Source organism: Perissodus microlepis, chromosome 11 (assembly GCF_051167445.1).
Source record: "Perissodus microlepis isolate ML-2025 ecotype Zambia chromosome 11, ASM5116744v1, whole genome shotgun sequence".
Lineage (NCBI taxonomy): Eukaryota > Metazoa > Chordata > Actinopteri > Cichliformes > Cichlidae > Perissodus > Perissodus microlepis.
In genome coordinates this window covers 29,256,874-29,273,838 of record NC_140471.1, presented here as the reverse complement: position 1 = coordinate 29,273,838, position 16,965 = coordinate 29,256,874, and the positions used below count along the sequence as shown (strand labels likewise).

Sequence of the window (16,965 nt, the reverse complement as noted above, 5' to 3'; positions counted from 1 at the left end):
GCTGCCATTTTACCCAAAGCGTCAAATTCTCCCTTTGTGGCGCTTTGTTTAGTTAACAGTTACACAGATATTAAAGTGTAGCACCATTTTAATTCATTTGAGGAATATTGAGTAAGCAAAAAGCAGGAAAAGCAGACAAAACTACAGCGTTTCAGCAATTATTGTCAAATAACAGAAAAAAAACATCCTCAAACTGGCCATAAAAAAACAAATCACACTATCACCATGAATAAAGTCAATATGATGATTTCTTTCATCATCTCAAGCTGCGTCCATAAACAGGCAAGATACCTGCAAATTAGTGCTCAGTAACAAACTAATCAAATGCAAGAATTTCCCCTCTCAAAACTGATGCACAGACTTATTGGATGGTATGGAATCACACATCAGACCATATCATTTGTCTGACAATCCATTAAAAATGCTCCAAATGGCACAAACAGCATGAAAACAGTGTAGAGGTTCAGTTCAGTGACTCCAGTTAGCAGAGGTGAAGCCAGCAGTGATTGGCTACAGTCCAGAAACCTGCCAATCAAAGCAGCCACACTGCGAACTCCACCGTCCAGGTGTATGAGTAAGAAAATATCAGCTCCCTATATAGTGGTTACAAAGGGAGGAAACTATCATTACAGGCCTAATATGCATTGGACCTGGCTTTTTTTAATGCCCTAAGGTTGGCCATTTTAACCGGGAAGTCTCTGGGGATGGATTTGCTTTTGGAGTCAGCCTCGAGCAGCCACTGAGTGCAGTTTTTGGCTCTTTTGCTTTTGCTCCATTTTTCAGTTTTAGGGGGTTTTCACTTGGTCAGATCAGACCCATCTCTGAAGCCTTCATTTTGATTTCAACAACATGCCAGTGAACTTATTCTGATCTTCCTCAGCTGTGATGCTATCACTGTACAAGATTTTCAAGGTGATATAATGTCTCAGAAAATCATCATCTACAATGACCCTTAAGAAAGGAAAACAAATTGGATATTTGCTGAAGAGGTGCAAAAAAGGAGGACAGATAATGATGTAGCAAATTTCCAGATGCATTATTTATTATAACCACTGTGTTCAAAAATGGTAAGGATGAGAAATGCGTCCAGTTTCAGACTCCATCCAGTGTTAAGTGAATCGTTACTGGCAGAGCCCGCGGCCTCAGTCTGACCTGGAGTTATATCACCCAGCACCGGTGTAACACAGGATTGATATCTCTTTAAAAATAACCATCATGATTACTGCTATTACACTCCATTATCAGCTTACTAATAGCAACTGCTTGCTTTGATTACTTGTCACTCACAGGGACGCTGCAGACAGTGCAATCTTTAAGGCAGACCTAGGCTCAGTGTAAGGTGATCAACTCTCTCATGACTTTCATCTTTAGAGAAATAAATATCACATCGCGAGGGATCATCCAAGGGTGCAGTGTTTGTCTCGTAGATGAGGTGAGAGGAAGAGAGAGAAACCAGACACTCATGTCTGCCTTCAGTCTGATACTCATCCATTAACTCTTCTTTAAATAATCCTAACTCACACAATGTTAAATTAGTTCTTTCTCTTCAGAACTTTCAAAAATAAAAAGCACCTTTATGGCCTCATGCAGCTCTCCTGACTATTAGAGGAGTTTGTAAAACAATATTTCTATTTTGTGGAAAGTTTCTACTCCACCACATCTCTGTAGTGCATCCCAGCTGTCCGAAAGTTTTAGATACTTCATGTACAAAGACATGCTTAAAAAACATGTATACAGGGAGTGCAGAATTATTAGGCAAGTTGTATTTTTGAGGAATAATTTTATTATTGAACAACAACCATGTTCTCAATGAACCCAAAAAACTCATTAATATCAAAGCTGAATGTTTGTGGAAGTAGTTTTTAGTTTGTTTTTAGTTTTAGCTATTTTAGGGGGATATCTGTGTGTGCAAGTGACTATTACTGTGCATAATTATTAGGCAACCTAACAAAAAACAAATATATACCCATTTCAATTATTTATTTTTTTACCAGTGAAACCAATATAACATCTCCGCATTCACAAATATACATTCCTGACATTCAAAAACAAAACAGCGACCAATATAGCCACCTTTCTTTGCAAGGACACTCAAAAGCCTGCCATCCATGGATTCTGTCAGTGTTTTGATCTGTTCACCATCAACATTGCGTGCAGCAGCAACCACAGCCTCCCAGACACTGTTCAGAGAGGTGTACTGTTTTCCCTCCTTGTAAATCTCACATTTGATGATGGACCACAGGTTCTCAATGGGGTTCAGATCAGGTGAACAAGGTGGCCATGTCATTAGTTTTTCTTCTTTTATACCCTTTCTTGCCAGCCACGCTGTGGAGTACTTGGACGCGTGTGATGGAGCATTGTCCTGCATGAAAATCATGTTTTTCTTGAAGGATGCAGACTTCTTCCTGTACCACTGCTTGAAGAAGGTGTCTTCCAGAAACTGGCAGTAGGACTGGGAGTTGAGCTTGACTCCATCCTCAACCCGAAAAGGCCCCACAAGCTCATCTTTGATGATACCAGCCCAAACCAGTACTCCACCTCCACCTTGCTGGCGTCTGAGTCGGACTGGAGCTCTCTGCCCTTTACCAATCCAGCCACGGGCCCATCCATCTGGCCCATCAAGACTCACTCTCATTTCATCAGTCCATAAAACCTTAGAAAAATCAGTCTTGAGATATTTCTTGGCCCAGTCTTGACGTTTCAGCTTGTGTGTCTTGTTCAGTGGTGGTCGTCTTTCAGCCTTTCTTACCTTGGCCATGTCTCTGAGTATTGCACACCTTGTGCTTTTGGGCACTCCAGTGATGTTGCAGCTCTGAAATATGGCCAAACTGGTGACAAGTGGCATCTTGGCAGCTGCACGCTTGACTTTTCTCAGTTCCACACGCTTCTTGCGACCCTGTTGACTATTTTGAATGAAACGCTTGATTGTTCGATGATCACGCTTCAGAAGCTTTGCAATTTTGAGACTGCTGCATCCCTCTGCAAGATATCTCACTATTTTTGACTTTTCTGAGCCTGTCAAGTCCTTCTTTTGACCCATTTTGCCAAAGGAAAGGAAGTTGCCTAATAATTATGCACACCTGATATAGGGTGTTGATGTCATTAGACCACACCCCTTCTCATTACAGAGATGCACATCACCTAATATGCTTAATTGGTAGTAGGCTTTCGAGCCTATACAGCTTGGAGTAAGACAACATGCATGAAGAGGATGATGTGGACAAAATACTCATTTGCCTAATAATTCTGCACTCCCTGTATATGGTACTGAAAACTGGCATTTTTAGTGTGCTAATGCACCTGCTACCATTTGATAGCTACAGCAACCAGGAAACATGGGCTACACACGGGCACAGCCGGGCCTACTGTATCTATATGATCACTTTTAAAAGATGGCTCTGAAGCAAGAAGGTGTTTTCTTCTTTAATACCTCGACTCCTCGGTCCTCATGCCAATCAATTTCTTTACCACCACTAGCTGTCCAGTTTCCTCAGATTCTTTAAGTTCACACAGCACATCATGCTGCAATAAATTAGCCAATAATTGCCAATAAAGGCTTGTTTTCCCACTCATGCTTATGCTATCAGAGTAATGAAATGATAAAAAAAATTACTGTTTGTATTAGGGATGTATAAATATTGGTAAGATATTAATGTTCCCTTTCTGTTCCTTATTCTATTTTATTTTATTTTAAATCAGAGTCTGGGCTCATATTTAAAATGCTTTAGATGTGACTTGGAGAGTGTCAGGAAAAAAAGAAAGAAAAAAGTCACAACCAAAGATCTGAATAAATAATAGAGTGGACCACTTGGGCGGGGCTCTTGATTTTCATAAACTTTGTACGTTAATGCTGTCATTTCAGAAACCTGTTTAGTCTCTGGACACTAAATAGTTAAAGGAAAAAAATCAGAATCCCGTCACAAGTGCAGCTCATATGAAATCTTAGATAAATATCAAATATGCCCCTATAACCTACTTGTGCCATTTCTTTTACGCATGGTGGACATTCTAAAATCTTCCCGTGTCTGTATTTATGGTTTTAAATCATTTTTAATGCAAAGCAGGAGTTCTGGCATCACAATTTTTCCAGGACTTTATGCCACACTTGGATTGGTTTAGACGAGAGACACTGCGTGAAACTGTAGCTGGCACTGAAAGCTACCAGTTGTTAATCTACACAGAGATCAATAGCGGGAAGGTAATAGGAGATAGTATTTAGATAACCTGGCTACAAACACATTGCAAAAAAATAAAAAAAATCTCTGACAGCAGCAGGTTTGTTCATAACCTGTCTGTGCACCACAGTTCCCTACAAAACAATGTATTACAGAAAATTACAATAAAATCTGTCTATAAGCCAAAATTGTTTAAAACACATGAAACGGTGTAGTACCCACAATTCATAGCAGGAAACTGCCATTTTAAAAAAAAAATATTGTAATGGTACATAAAAACAACAAATGACAGATGGTATTAGCACAATGTAGCACTTAATAAAATGTTAAACCCCATCCTGTCCATTTGAAACTTTTCTTCATCCACACAACACACAAAAACGCCCCAACAGGTGGTAACACAAAACAGCCACCTTACCTTAGGCCAGGTTAATGCTGCTTTCACATGAGCAAGCTAATCCATGAAAGGGAATCCATGGCAGGTGTCATTTAACTGCAGTAATTGTTTACCTGGCGCCAGGCCTGGTGACGTAGAGCTTTGTTGAACAGGTGAGTGGACTGAGGCTTCTGCTACCTCTGCTTTGCGATCACACTCCACAATGTGACCTTAAAATCCACCTTTTCAATGCTGCCGCTGTCGATTTCTGCATTTTATTGTGTTAAATCTGTCGTGTAGTATATCATATACTGTCTATAGTCAAGCAGTCTACAGCTCCCTGTGGTGGCCCGTGTAAACGCAAGTGAAACGAACGTTGCATTCAATTCAGCACGTAAATTGGGGAACGAGTAGCAGAGCGTTTTTGAGGGCGTTAATCATTTTTTTCTTTTTAACATCACAGTTTTTTAAAATGACATTTAACTTGTAATGTAACTTTCTTCAGAGGGTGAACTGCATGAAATGACTCAAGAAAAATGTGAAATTTCAAAAGTCTTTCACTTTTTCCACATCAGTGTAATCTGCTTTTGTAAATTAAACATGATCCATTAATAATGACTTGCTGCAGAGTGCTCTCCAGGTGCAAAGTACAGTCCAAAAATTATGCCCTCTTTCTCTGTAATTTTCACTCTTTGCAAAGGCATCCAATGGACCATAATGGACCCTTTGGCAGACAGGCTCTGGCACCCCTGCTGCTTGAGCATTAGATTCCTTTTGATCCTCAGTTTAATCATGTTTTAGATGAGATATGAATATGACCATGTTTGATTCTAAAAATATCTTGTGTCTCATCCTTGGCTCTACCTTTCACATAGTGCATGTCATTTCTATACAGAGGTCCAGGTGCCATTTAATATAATAATGTTAGTTCTGATTTTTTTTTTTTGCTACATTATATATCTTACAGTGCATAGTTTACATAAAAAATGTGTGGGTGTAGTATTTTTCTACATCAGTAAAAATCATTGTCATGGTGATTAAAGTTGGGCAGGTTCCTTTTTCAGAAACAGTGCATTTTCTGTCACCTTTTGCTGTTTCATTTTCATTTTTGTACGTAAAGTGTGCTTGATGCACAAATTTGCTTTTCATGCAGGGCTTTGTAAAAATTTAAATACCGGAATACCTTCAATTTTGTTTAGTGCAGTTCTAGCAACACTGAGTTATTATAATTTTCACATTATGCACATTTTATTTTACTGTAGTGAGTATTTTATTCTAAAAAATCAACAACTAAATTATACTTAAATCTATTAAATGTGAATTATTTACTTTTTTATTTTCAAATAATGTAAATAGTATTACTTAAACACAGATAAGGTTTATCATTTTTAAAATCTAAACTCTTAGGGTTATTTAATAGGAATTTAATCCAAAAAAGAGCATTATACTCATGAGTATACAAAAAACATACATAAAACAAGTCAACAGATATCTCCTCACAACAAGCCCCATCTCCTGAACTGAAATCAGGGGTCTAATGCATGAAAACATGCTCACTTATTCCTGATATTGTGGCAGTTGCATATTGTCAGCAGATTAAATGTGCGACCCTTTCTTTTTTCGGACAGCAGGGAAAAGAGTATAAATTAATATTATGGAATGTTCGGCTCATGTGTCCTAAAAACAACACCTTTGATAAACAGTTTTATTACATTCTCACATCATATGACGCACAAATATTATAGCCACTACAAAGAATGTTTCAGTAATGCTGGCTAACAGCAGCTAACAGAGGCTAACAGCAGCTAACAGTAGCAAAAACTGCAGCAATTAAAGACAGAAAATTTCAGAATATTCTCAACAACTCACCTCAGTATCGCTGTCATCGAGCACATGTTAGCGTCACTGACTCATTGACTCGTATTGAACTCTTTTCTCAGTTTTACAGCCTCCTTCAGAGTAAAAAGAAAAGGACACCGACTTAGGTAAACACAGAGTGATAGCTTACACTCAATACAGATAAACATCAGCCAGAGTTGTGTATCCTACAGAAGCCAGCATAGCTAGGCTTATGCTCAAATTGGGAGGAGTAAGAAAACAGTACTCAGTTGATTGTAATCTGCAACCTACTCACATCTAGTGATGATATTTTACACACTATTTTTGACTTTTTTCTGCTGATCAAACTTTTTCATATAGATATAACATTTTTCTTTGAGTAATCTCATCCTGTGCTTTACTTTTCAGCTGTGTGCCATCTTCATTAACATATTACACATCCAGCAGTGGCAGTGCTGAAAACGTCTGATACCTTTGATTGTATTTAATAAATATTAAACACCTGAACTCTGCGTTATGGTACTTCTGAGATTTGCTTTGATAAAGAAGTTGTGTGTGTTTGACAGATATTTTAACATATCATAATTTATTCATTATTCCTTCACACACTTACATCTCCTAGCATCATGGGATTAAAGACTTTTTTTTAACTGTATGAAGCCTGCAAACTACGTTCCTTTAAAATTTAACATAAAGCTGCTGATTGGCTCCTGCTGTGGCTTTAGTTTATATGAAGACTGTAAAACAGACAACCCTAATAAGAAAGCTTTGAAAATGATATTCTACATGTTCAATATTTAAAATATCATCAGTATATCCATGCCTTTTTTAATCACTTATCTAATATGGGTAATAGACCGCTGGTGCCTATCACAGCTAATTTAGGAAGAGAGGTGAGGTACACCCTGGACAATCACAGTCACATCACTGGGCTAACACAGAGGGAGAAATAATCAGTCCCACACTAAAATAATATCAGATATTGAAATCTGATCACATCTGAAATTTTGGCCTACGTCATAACAAGCTTAATTTCCCAAAATTATGCAATATGCAATTGGCGTAGTACTAAAGATAAAGAGTCACCATGAATTAATCAAAAACTACATTATATTGTCTGAGGACCATTAATCACCAAATATCAGGCAATCTAATGGGCACATTATGGACACAAGTTTCAGGATGCTGACATTCAGAATGATGACTCCAACTTTAGCTCCAAACCCTAACCCTATGCTTTGGAGAAAAGCTATTATTCTGATAGCTCTAGGTAACAATTTGTTATAACTTCATTGTGTTAAAATTAACTAATGTCCCCAACACATATTTAGACTGCTGCAGGTGATTGTGGTACTTTTTAAACTGTTTATATTCTGCACCTCAACAACATTTGTGAACCATCCTCAGAATGCTTCAATGAAAACATAACGTCTTAGTCAAAGTTTTTAAGCCCACAATTGAAAAATGTCATCACAACTTGCAAGCACTGTGGGAAGGTTCCCTGCTGACTGTGTCTCCCCTGTCCTTTCCTTAGTAGAGACTTTCAAGACTTCAAACAGCTCTTATTATTGTCTATTGTCTCTTCTTATTGAAGGTGATTTCCATCCATTCATGAGCCTTTTTGAATAAAACTAAAAACTCATTTGCACCCCTGAACTCACTGTCTTGACTTCAGTCAAATGACCTTTGGGGTGAACACAAACACAACTTACACACCAGTGGTTGTTGTGGCTGAACCTAATCTCTACCAGATTATTAAATGTTGCACTAAACTCTGTCAGATTTCCTCGAATGATTGTGAAGGATTTGTAATTCTCTGGAGTTGTGCAGCATGGCAGGTAATCCATATGGCAGTGTGTGTTTGCTGTGGATGTTTTATAGCTGAATTGAAAGTATTTTCAAGGTATGGTGGCTTTAATGAAAAATGTGCATATGCCACTGTTGCATGTATTAAAGTTTTCCTTTTCTTGCTGTACCTTTTTTGCACGTATCCTTGGCCACATCAGCCTGCTGCTTTATTGTTTTTCTATGTGCTTTTCTAACTACACTTTTTCTTCACAAGGGATGATGAGCCTGGGTTTTCCCAGAGGTTTCACCGTCTTACTGTGAGTGTTTGCCTAAAGGGAATTGTTAGGTTTCTCTCTATAATATTGTTAGGTCTTTACAGTGTACAGGGAATTAAAAATGCCTGTTGTGAAATAGCATTGCATAAATAAAAATGAACTGAAACTAGCTGGCAAGACAACTCTTTAATTTACACTCAGAACAGCAATGGAAAGCTGTGGAAAGCTACAGTTTTGGCTGAATAATCTGCTGACTGACTCCTGCCCCACTGTTTTCACATGATCCTTTCATAGTTTATAAAGGCAGTCGACAGAAGCAGTGACAGCAATGGATGGCATGTGAGGATTAATGAGCTCAGTAATTTTAAATGCTTTATCTAACTGGAACCAAATTTGGACTAAGTGTACAGACTGAGGCCACAAATAAGAACTGTGCTATAATTAAACATTAAAAAACTAAAAAGTTTGCATACAAATCGCTAAAACTAAAGGACGGAAACATGTCAAGCATTGTTAGATCATTATAACTTATAAACAGCTTGTTGTTACTGTCACAATTTGTGAGAGGACTCCTGAAATCAGGAATCTCTCAAAACAGTGGAAGTTGTGGAACGACATTCCTGTTGTCCCACTGTTGTCCTGCAGGCTTTCAGATTCACAATGCCAACTGTCAGCTGCTTGGCAAGTTACACTTAACAGCCACTGCCAACTGTGATTTAGACGTCGAACAATCAATCTTTACTTTTAAGCACAGGCCACCTCCAGAGCTGAGAGATGAAGTCTATGCAAAGTGACAACTGCAGTTCCTCTATCGGCCACTAGAGGAAAGCCCCAAAAGGGGGTCGATCATAATAGGCTCCTATGTTAAAATGTCCAACTGTACAGCATTAAAAGGTTAAGCAAAAAGTCAAATGCGTTTTGACTTCTATGGATTACAACTCTGCCTGGGGTGATTACTTTTCACAGCTCATTCAGTGGGTAATTGCATCAGGGGTGTGGACCGACAGGCATCCAAACAGACATCTGGAGTCAATCAGCTTCTGCTAGGCTTCATCCACGACCCTCAGTCAGTATGATGTGTGTGCTGCTGGGAGCCTTTCAGCGCAATTTTGAATGTATTATCTGACTTATACTACAGCACACTGTATAGTAAACACCATCCAGGATTTAGTGAGTTAAAAACTAGCATTTTATTAGTCTGTCAGCTACTCAGCTGATTAAACTCTGCTGCACTGATGCAATTAGTGAATGCAGCTTGTCGACCGAGGCAGTGGCCAAATATGGTGTCCAAAGCCAGTAGCTGACATCACAATGGCTGTGGCCATTTTTGTGTTACCTATGCTTTTAAATTAGACTAAAAGTAACAAGAGTGTCCACACGTTACCCACAAGTTGCCGGTTTGTTTCCAGTACTGACCCACAGAAATATATTTATTTTTAGATTACCGGATGACATTTGAACTAAATACTAGTGTTATAACAAATGTTATAAGGTTATAAGGCATTTTACATACATATTGATGTAATATTTCTACAATATCTAGTGAATAATCTATAAATATTTCATTTGACTACATTAAAGTATTATAGTGTAATTAAAATTTCATACCAACTTACTTAATATGTTGGTATAAGAGCTAATTAAAGGTGTTAACACAATGAAGCTACTTTGGGTACTAGTTTATACACAAGGTGTCGCCACGGTGACTCCAGATGTTTTGTTTGGCAGATTTTTTTTAACCCCTTCCTGACAAAACCACTAATGGAAAAAGCGTGTAAAAATTAATTAATACAACGAGTCATAGAATATGAGATAAATGTGTCTTCAGCTCTTTTTTCTGACTTCTTTTGGGCACGTTTACTCTGCCCTTTAGTCTCCAGGAGTGTATAGGGTGTTTGATTTCTCTGTGCAGCTTTTGATCTTAATCAGGAACTCAGTTAACCACAGTATAGTTAGTTCGAGCTGTTTACGTTTCTTTGGTTTTCCTGTTTGTCATGGCTGTGAAGACGAGCTTTTATTTCTTACTACTGGGATTTTCATACCAAGTTTTCTTTAATAACTACATAACTTAAAAAAAAAAAAAGACACACTCAACAGTAACACATTTTTAAAGATTAATTATCCCTGCAGCGTTGTGGCTGGCTCAGCTGTTCTTACAGCCACTGAAGGATGAAATGTGTGCCGGAAAAAGCCAAGAAAAATCATGATAATGAATCAATTTTCTGCACAGCTTCTAGCTGCAAATCCATGCTACTAACAAGAACAAATACTAGATGTTAGGTTTAGATTATTTACAGCCTCCGGTGACTTTTCCACTGCTTTGCCAGTTCACGACCTATAAACACAACATAAAGGTCACATGCTTGAGATAATTTAAAAATTTTGAATACAAGCGCATCGCCTGAATGCAGCAAAGTGATCAGCTTAAAAAAAAAGTCACAAGTAACACAGATTATATTCACTCTTTCAATTGAAGGCTTTATTTTTATTTTATTTATTTGTTATTAACGTGCCCTTCCTGCATTAGTTTCACTATTGGGCCATTTAAGAAAGAAAAAAAATCCTCTAAAAATCAAAACAATTACATGTGTGATTTGTTTACATGTGACATTTTCTTAATCAATGCTTGGAGAAGTAATCAGAACCCCTCAATCTACAATCAACACAAACAGCGCCACCTGCCACACATGTTGCTCACAGTGTGAACACACAAACAGCTGGACACTGTAATTTACAGCACAAAAGTTCTGGCCAGATGGAAAAGTGGGGAAAAAAAAAAAGCCAGTTAAGTGTAACAGTCTCAATCAGCCAAGATTTAGATGTTTTGATGTTCATGGTTCACTCAGCAGCAGGATCACACTGTACAAACAATCTTGTGGGGGGAGTAATGACTCATCGGATTTTTGTACGTCTGCATCAGACTGTGTCATTTCTCTTGGTCAATATGTTTGGGAGGTTGGGAGGTGAAAAAAAAAAAATCTAATTTGGCTGGAGTTTGATTCAATTTTAGTCAAACTGTGGAATGAGATATTTAAAAACAAATACATATTGCAATCCTTAGTTTTGTACTGTATACTAGAAGTTTTACTACCAAGAAATCAGCGTTGTGACCCGTTTAAGTGCATATAACCTCCCCAAAAACACAGGAACTAGGTGTCTTTGAACCGGGCATTTAATATTTGCCGGCTGCTGTTGCCTTTCCTGAGGAGCAGGATCTCTTAAAACACACATGGCTGCATGGTGGCCATCAAAACGTTCCCATCTGTTTTTTAACCGTATTACAAAGCTGCAGATGCTGATGACATGTGACAGACAGGACGAAGAGGAGGGCTGAGCACAAAGAGACTTGAAACAGCGTCATTTCAGAAACTTATGAGAACTGTACAACAAAAACATTACAACCCAAAGAACCCAAATCTGTACAAATGTACAAAAATCAACAGGCTTAAAACAACATGAGGATTCATTTGAAAATGTCCAGTCGCTGTGGATCTGACAGTATATGGTAACAACCTGGATCAGAGTCCATGTGCCGACTTTGAGTGCAATCCACAGCAAACCTGAGGCCGGACTTTGTGCTTCTGGATTCGACTGTGACGTCATCGTCTCTCCGTGAGCACCACCGCCACAGTGAGTATAAAGGACAGCTGGTTAGTGATCATTAACATGGTCATTTCTCTTATCGCTATAACATTACCAGAAAGTTTAACCTATAAGATCATAACAAGAAAATGATCCCTTTCTTCTTCCTGTTCTGCTGGTTTACTGAGATGCTTAATGCTGTACTGTTACCGTATATCTGTGTAGAAAGAAAGTCAAAATGAAGGAAATCATCTGTAGACACTCACAGAGGTGTTGGACATAAAGGTAAAGGTTCGGCTTTTGTTAGAAGCAACGCAAACTTGTTTTCCCAATCCCGTTTGATCTCAGATAAAAGCAAAATCACTTCTGTGGTTTTGGTTTCTAGTCCTGACTGCAGTGTGCTCACGTACATTTTATCCCATGTCTTTTGTTTTAAACAAACACCTATGAGGAGTTTCATTCCAAAAAACCTGATGCAGTTAGTGTGCTCTATTTAACGAGAACAAAACTTCCAAAATACAAGTTCACACTTTCACCCGTCTGTGAAAATGAAGTTTCACGTGAGTGAGAGTCTGCTTGGATGGAGCTGGGTGTGACAGGCTGTCCCCGTAGGAGGTGTTTTGACTTTGTCAGTCAGCCGATCAAACAGATGCACTTTAGTGAAATCAATGCAGCAGTCTACGCTGACTTTATGGTGACCTTTACACTCTGTAGCTCATTTAAAACAAACAAAAAAAAAAGTCTCATCCAAGCTGCTGATGTCCTGCTTTCACACTTCGACAGGTTCATACAATATGTTAAGATTACTCGTTCAGTCGAGTTGTCAATAGGTAAAATGCCTGGCATTCTAATGCATTCCTGGCAGATGACATGACTGTCATGTACTGCATGTCTTGTGTTTCAATATTCCAGAGTTGCAAAATCTTTTCTTAAGAATACTGTAAACGCCCGTCAATGTGAAGTGTGATGCGTCAATCTGATAAAAATGTTGGATTTTCTAAGCAGACATGCAGTGACGCAGGGAAACAGGACAGACGAGAATCCTAACTCAGTCTTGGTTTAGATGCTACAAGTGCACTTTTACAAATAGTGACAATCCTGAGACCTCCAACAGCACAGAATGAGCCAGCAGAGTGAATACAGCAGAGAAGCAGACTGACGAGTAACTGAGTACAAGCTTGGGTCATAAATACCGAGAAATTAATGATCCTGCGGAGTTTAGAGTCAACTTTGAGTGCTGTTTATTTGAAAATGTTGGTCTGAGGAATGAAACTCTTCACAGGACTCACTGAGAACAGAAACTCGCACTGAAACTGATAACATGAACATCTGGTAAGCGAACTGAACCTGAGTTCTCTGCAGGCTGTAGAAGGTAGTCAATTCCCCAAAGGAGTTTTTTTTTTTCAGTTCCATGTTCAGTACCCAAACACATGACTTAATTCACACACACTGTGTCACATGATCTACAAGCTGTGGTTTCCATGGAGAAGTGATGGTACTGAAAAAGGAAGCAAGTACACAAGGAAGGAAGGAAGGAAGGAAGGAAAGAAAGATGGACAGACTGTTATGGTCGCTTGTGTTGGCAGAGTTCAAAAGAGGTGTGTTTGTTTTATGACACAGTATTTCCCTCTGACGTAAAAGAGCAGCACAGTAAAGGGCAAGTGACAGGAAGACAACATGCCGATTTCCTGATGTTCATTCCAGAAAACCTGCTAAGCTGCTGAGCAGGTAGGAATTTCACAACCTATGGTTCACACACAGTTGTGCAAGAAAAGAAAAACACACACCAGGCCCTAAAACTTCCTTATTACTGCATTTCATTTCATTTCATTCATTCACTGGAAGCATTAGCTGAGTGTTAAACAATCGTATCGCAAACAGAATCCAAACTACTGCTTGCTGCTACCTCTCTGTGAGGTATTACATTAATCGGATCCGTTTGTATAACACAAAGATAAAAATAACCTACAGCTAACAAAACCCAACCAGGTGCAAAAAACTTGAATTCTTTGTCTTTACCCACTCTAGCAACTTCATGTTTTACCAATTTTTGTCTTTTGTTATAATGTGACATTAAAGTTATAGCAGAGACTTAACAGCCCCACAAGAATATTTTGCAACTTGGTTTAGCAGATTTTATTTTTGCAGTCTGTTTGAAGGAACACCACGATCCATGACTGATTTGGTAGCTGATAACACCATGACCTTATTTTAAAAGTTCAGTCCCAAAGGCCTTCTAATCTCACGTTACTCAAGACGCTATTTTGGCCATCTTGGCATTGTGTTGGACTTGGAGGTCATTACTCTGCTTGAGTTCTTGTTTCAGTGGATTCTAGCACCACTGTCCTGTACTCCATCTGACAACTGGAGATCTTCTGCTGCAAACCCTAGAACTACGGTTGCTAGAAGCTGTAATGCTTTTTGTGTCTCAAACTCTGAGCTCAGCTGCAGAGCAGAACAGGGCCTAGCAGCTAAAGAGGATGAAAGACTCATTGGAGATGCAGGTGATTGTAACGCTCAAATACTTATGTATCACAGGGTACTTGCTGATTAAAATATTTCCAAAAGGGCCCTTTATGAAGGGTATTGTTTAGCATGGATGGACAATGGAGCCAAAATGGAATTAAAATATGTGGGAAATGCTGTATAATTACTCACAGGCAGGGTCAGTGCAACAGCTTTTTGGGAACAAATGAACATATCAGCCCAGCACTGCAAAGTAATGTGTGCTTTATTCAATCAATATTCAGAATCAGAGTATATTTGGCTGGCTAGTTATTTATTTCTGAAGGTAAACTTTAGATTGTTTGATCAACAATGGGGTGTTTGATAGAAGTCTAACTAGATTTCCCAGCCATGGTCGGCGACAAAAGATTTTCACAAGGTCTAAAGCAACCTCTCAACTAGAGTTCAATCAGCCTCGTCTGGAACACAGGTCCACACAAGCCATCTGTTGAAAGGTGGGTGTGGGTGTGGGTGTGTGTGTGCGTGTGCGTGAGAGTGTGTGAATGTTGATCACCAATACTTTCCATTCATCCTCTGGTTTTTAACACAATGTGGAAACAAGGCAATTAGGTTCCTCTAGTGAAAAATTGCCCACTAGCAGCTAAATGGAAAAGCCGGTGACTGCCCTTACAAGATTGGATGGCTGGTTTAAGTGACTTTCAAGTGTTTCTAGGAACAAATTGAACCATTCCCATCTGATCCCTGGTCTATAATCTCCCTGGTCTTCACACAAAACCAAACAACAACCCTACCCTCTATAATGTGTTTCAGAGTCAACCTATCATGAAGTCGCTGTTTTTTGCAGTCTTGTTTTATTATCTAATAACCTTTCTGCTTGCTGAAGGCTAAGCTGAGTTTTCTACAAGGCACTATGTGAGGGTATAGAAGAAGGCAGAGTAAGCTTGGGGACAGCCTCTAAGAAAACTCATATGTGGTTGTTAAAAGAGAAACAATCGCTCACTGTGAGACAAGCTTTAGTTGATTTGTCAAAAGCAGCTATAGTAGATTAGAAAAAGTTCTGGGTTTAGCACAATATATATTTATAAAAGGGAAACTTTTCATTTTGCTGGAGTCCAATTTACAAAAATAGTGCAGAATTCTGTTATAATAAAGTCCTGTTTGGTGAAATACCTGAAAGAAAACCAAAGACAGGCTACAGCCCAAACATTTGCTTTTCCCTGCAGAAATTACAAGCAGTTACCTTGTTTAGGTCCATGGAGAGAGAGCACGGACAAAAATAAGAAAGAAAGACAAAAAGAAAGAAGAAGAAATTAACTTAAGCTGAGTATAGAGCAGAGGGCAAGTCTCTCATTAGCACCTTTGTTTTCTGTAGTGACTAACTGAAGCTAATTAAGACAGAAGGGAGAAGGGCTGTGATGAACAGTCAAAACTTTATCTCAAAGTGCTGCTGGTCACCCAGGCAGTTTCTCAAGTGACTGATTAATCACTGTGTTCAGGAAAGTATTTATCCCTGCTGGATTCATAGAAAAGGGTAAAACATTTTGGTTTGTTGATGAGACCAGAACTCCAAAGTGAATTAATGAATTAATCCAGAATTCCTCTCTTGGTGGATCATGATTCAATCACAAGGATGGAAAACACAAAAAATGTAATCAGCAGAGTACTTCCTCCACGGCAGAGAGATGGACAGACCGTTGGGAGGATCGGACCTTCTTCAGTCACTGCTGTCGTCATCGTCGTCATCGTCCGAGAGGTTGTTGCTGTGGAACTTTGACCCCGGCCGAGTGATGGAGTCTGAGCGCGCCTGGTTTACGGATGTCAGCTGCTCGTAGCAGTGCTCGCAGACACGAACTGGTTTGGACGACTGGCTAGGAAGGAGGTACTTCTTCTCTGAGCACGGCCCACAGACCACAAATCCACATTTCCTGCAGTGGTGGCGGCGGCTGACTGGCGTGAACTTCACCTTCTTGCAGCGCATGCACACAGAGGCCTCTGAGTCGGGCACCCATACAGCCGCGTGCTCTCCTGTGGGGGACTTGCCACTCTTCTGCAGCAAGTCTCCGACACATTTCCCTATGTGGTTCATCCATTCGGACTTCTCGGTGGCAGTAGCAGCATACACAGCGAAAGACTTGGTGGGCGTCTTGATGAGCCAGCCATTGCGCAGGTCGCCTTCATCTGGCACTGTGTCGATGGTGACGCTCTCCAGAGGGATGATGTGCTGCTTATTGTACTTCTTCTTCTGAATGACGATGTTACCATAAACCAAGATGTCGTTGAAGAGGAAGAACTGCCGTGCCTTTGGCTTCTTGCGGCAGAGTTTAGTGAGAACACCCTCACCAATCAGCACACGGCCTGGGATGGCCAGTGGCTGACCTGCAGCGCCGAAGCAGCTCTCAACCACCGCAATCCGCTTGGAGTTGGCCTCGCTGTTCGCAAGCCGGTCCACCATCTTCACCTCACC

The 16,965-nt window shown here is 39.5% G+C and overlaps 1 protein-coding gene across 1 annotated transcript in view; it reads right to left on the bottom strand.

Moving 5' to 3' along the window:
- Window positions 1-5,943: 5,943 nt before the first annotated feature.
- plekhf2 (pleckstrin homology domain containing, family F (with FYVE domain) member 2) overlaps window positions 5,944-16,965 on the bottom strand; it is a 41,854-nt gene continuing 30,832 nt past the window's right edge. The window contains exon 2 of the mRNA XM_084943927.1: window positions 5,944-16,964. Within this exon, the coding sequence (XP_084800053.1) occupies window positions 16,216-16,953 (738 nt within the window). The 5' untranslated portion in view covers window positions 16,954-16,964 and the 3' untranslated portion in view covers window positions 5,944-16,215. The remainder of the gene's footprint in view (window position 16,965) is intronic.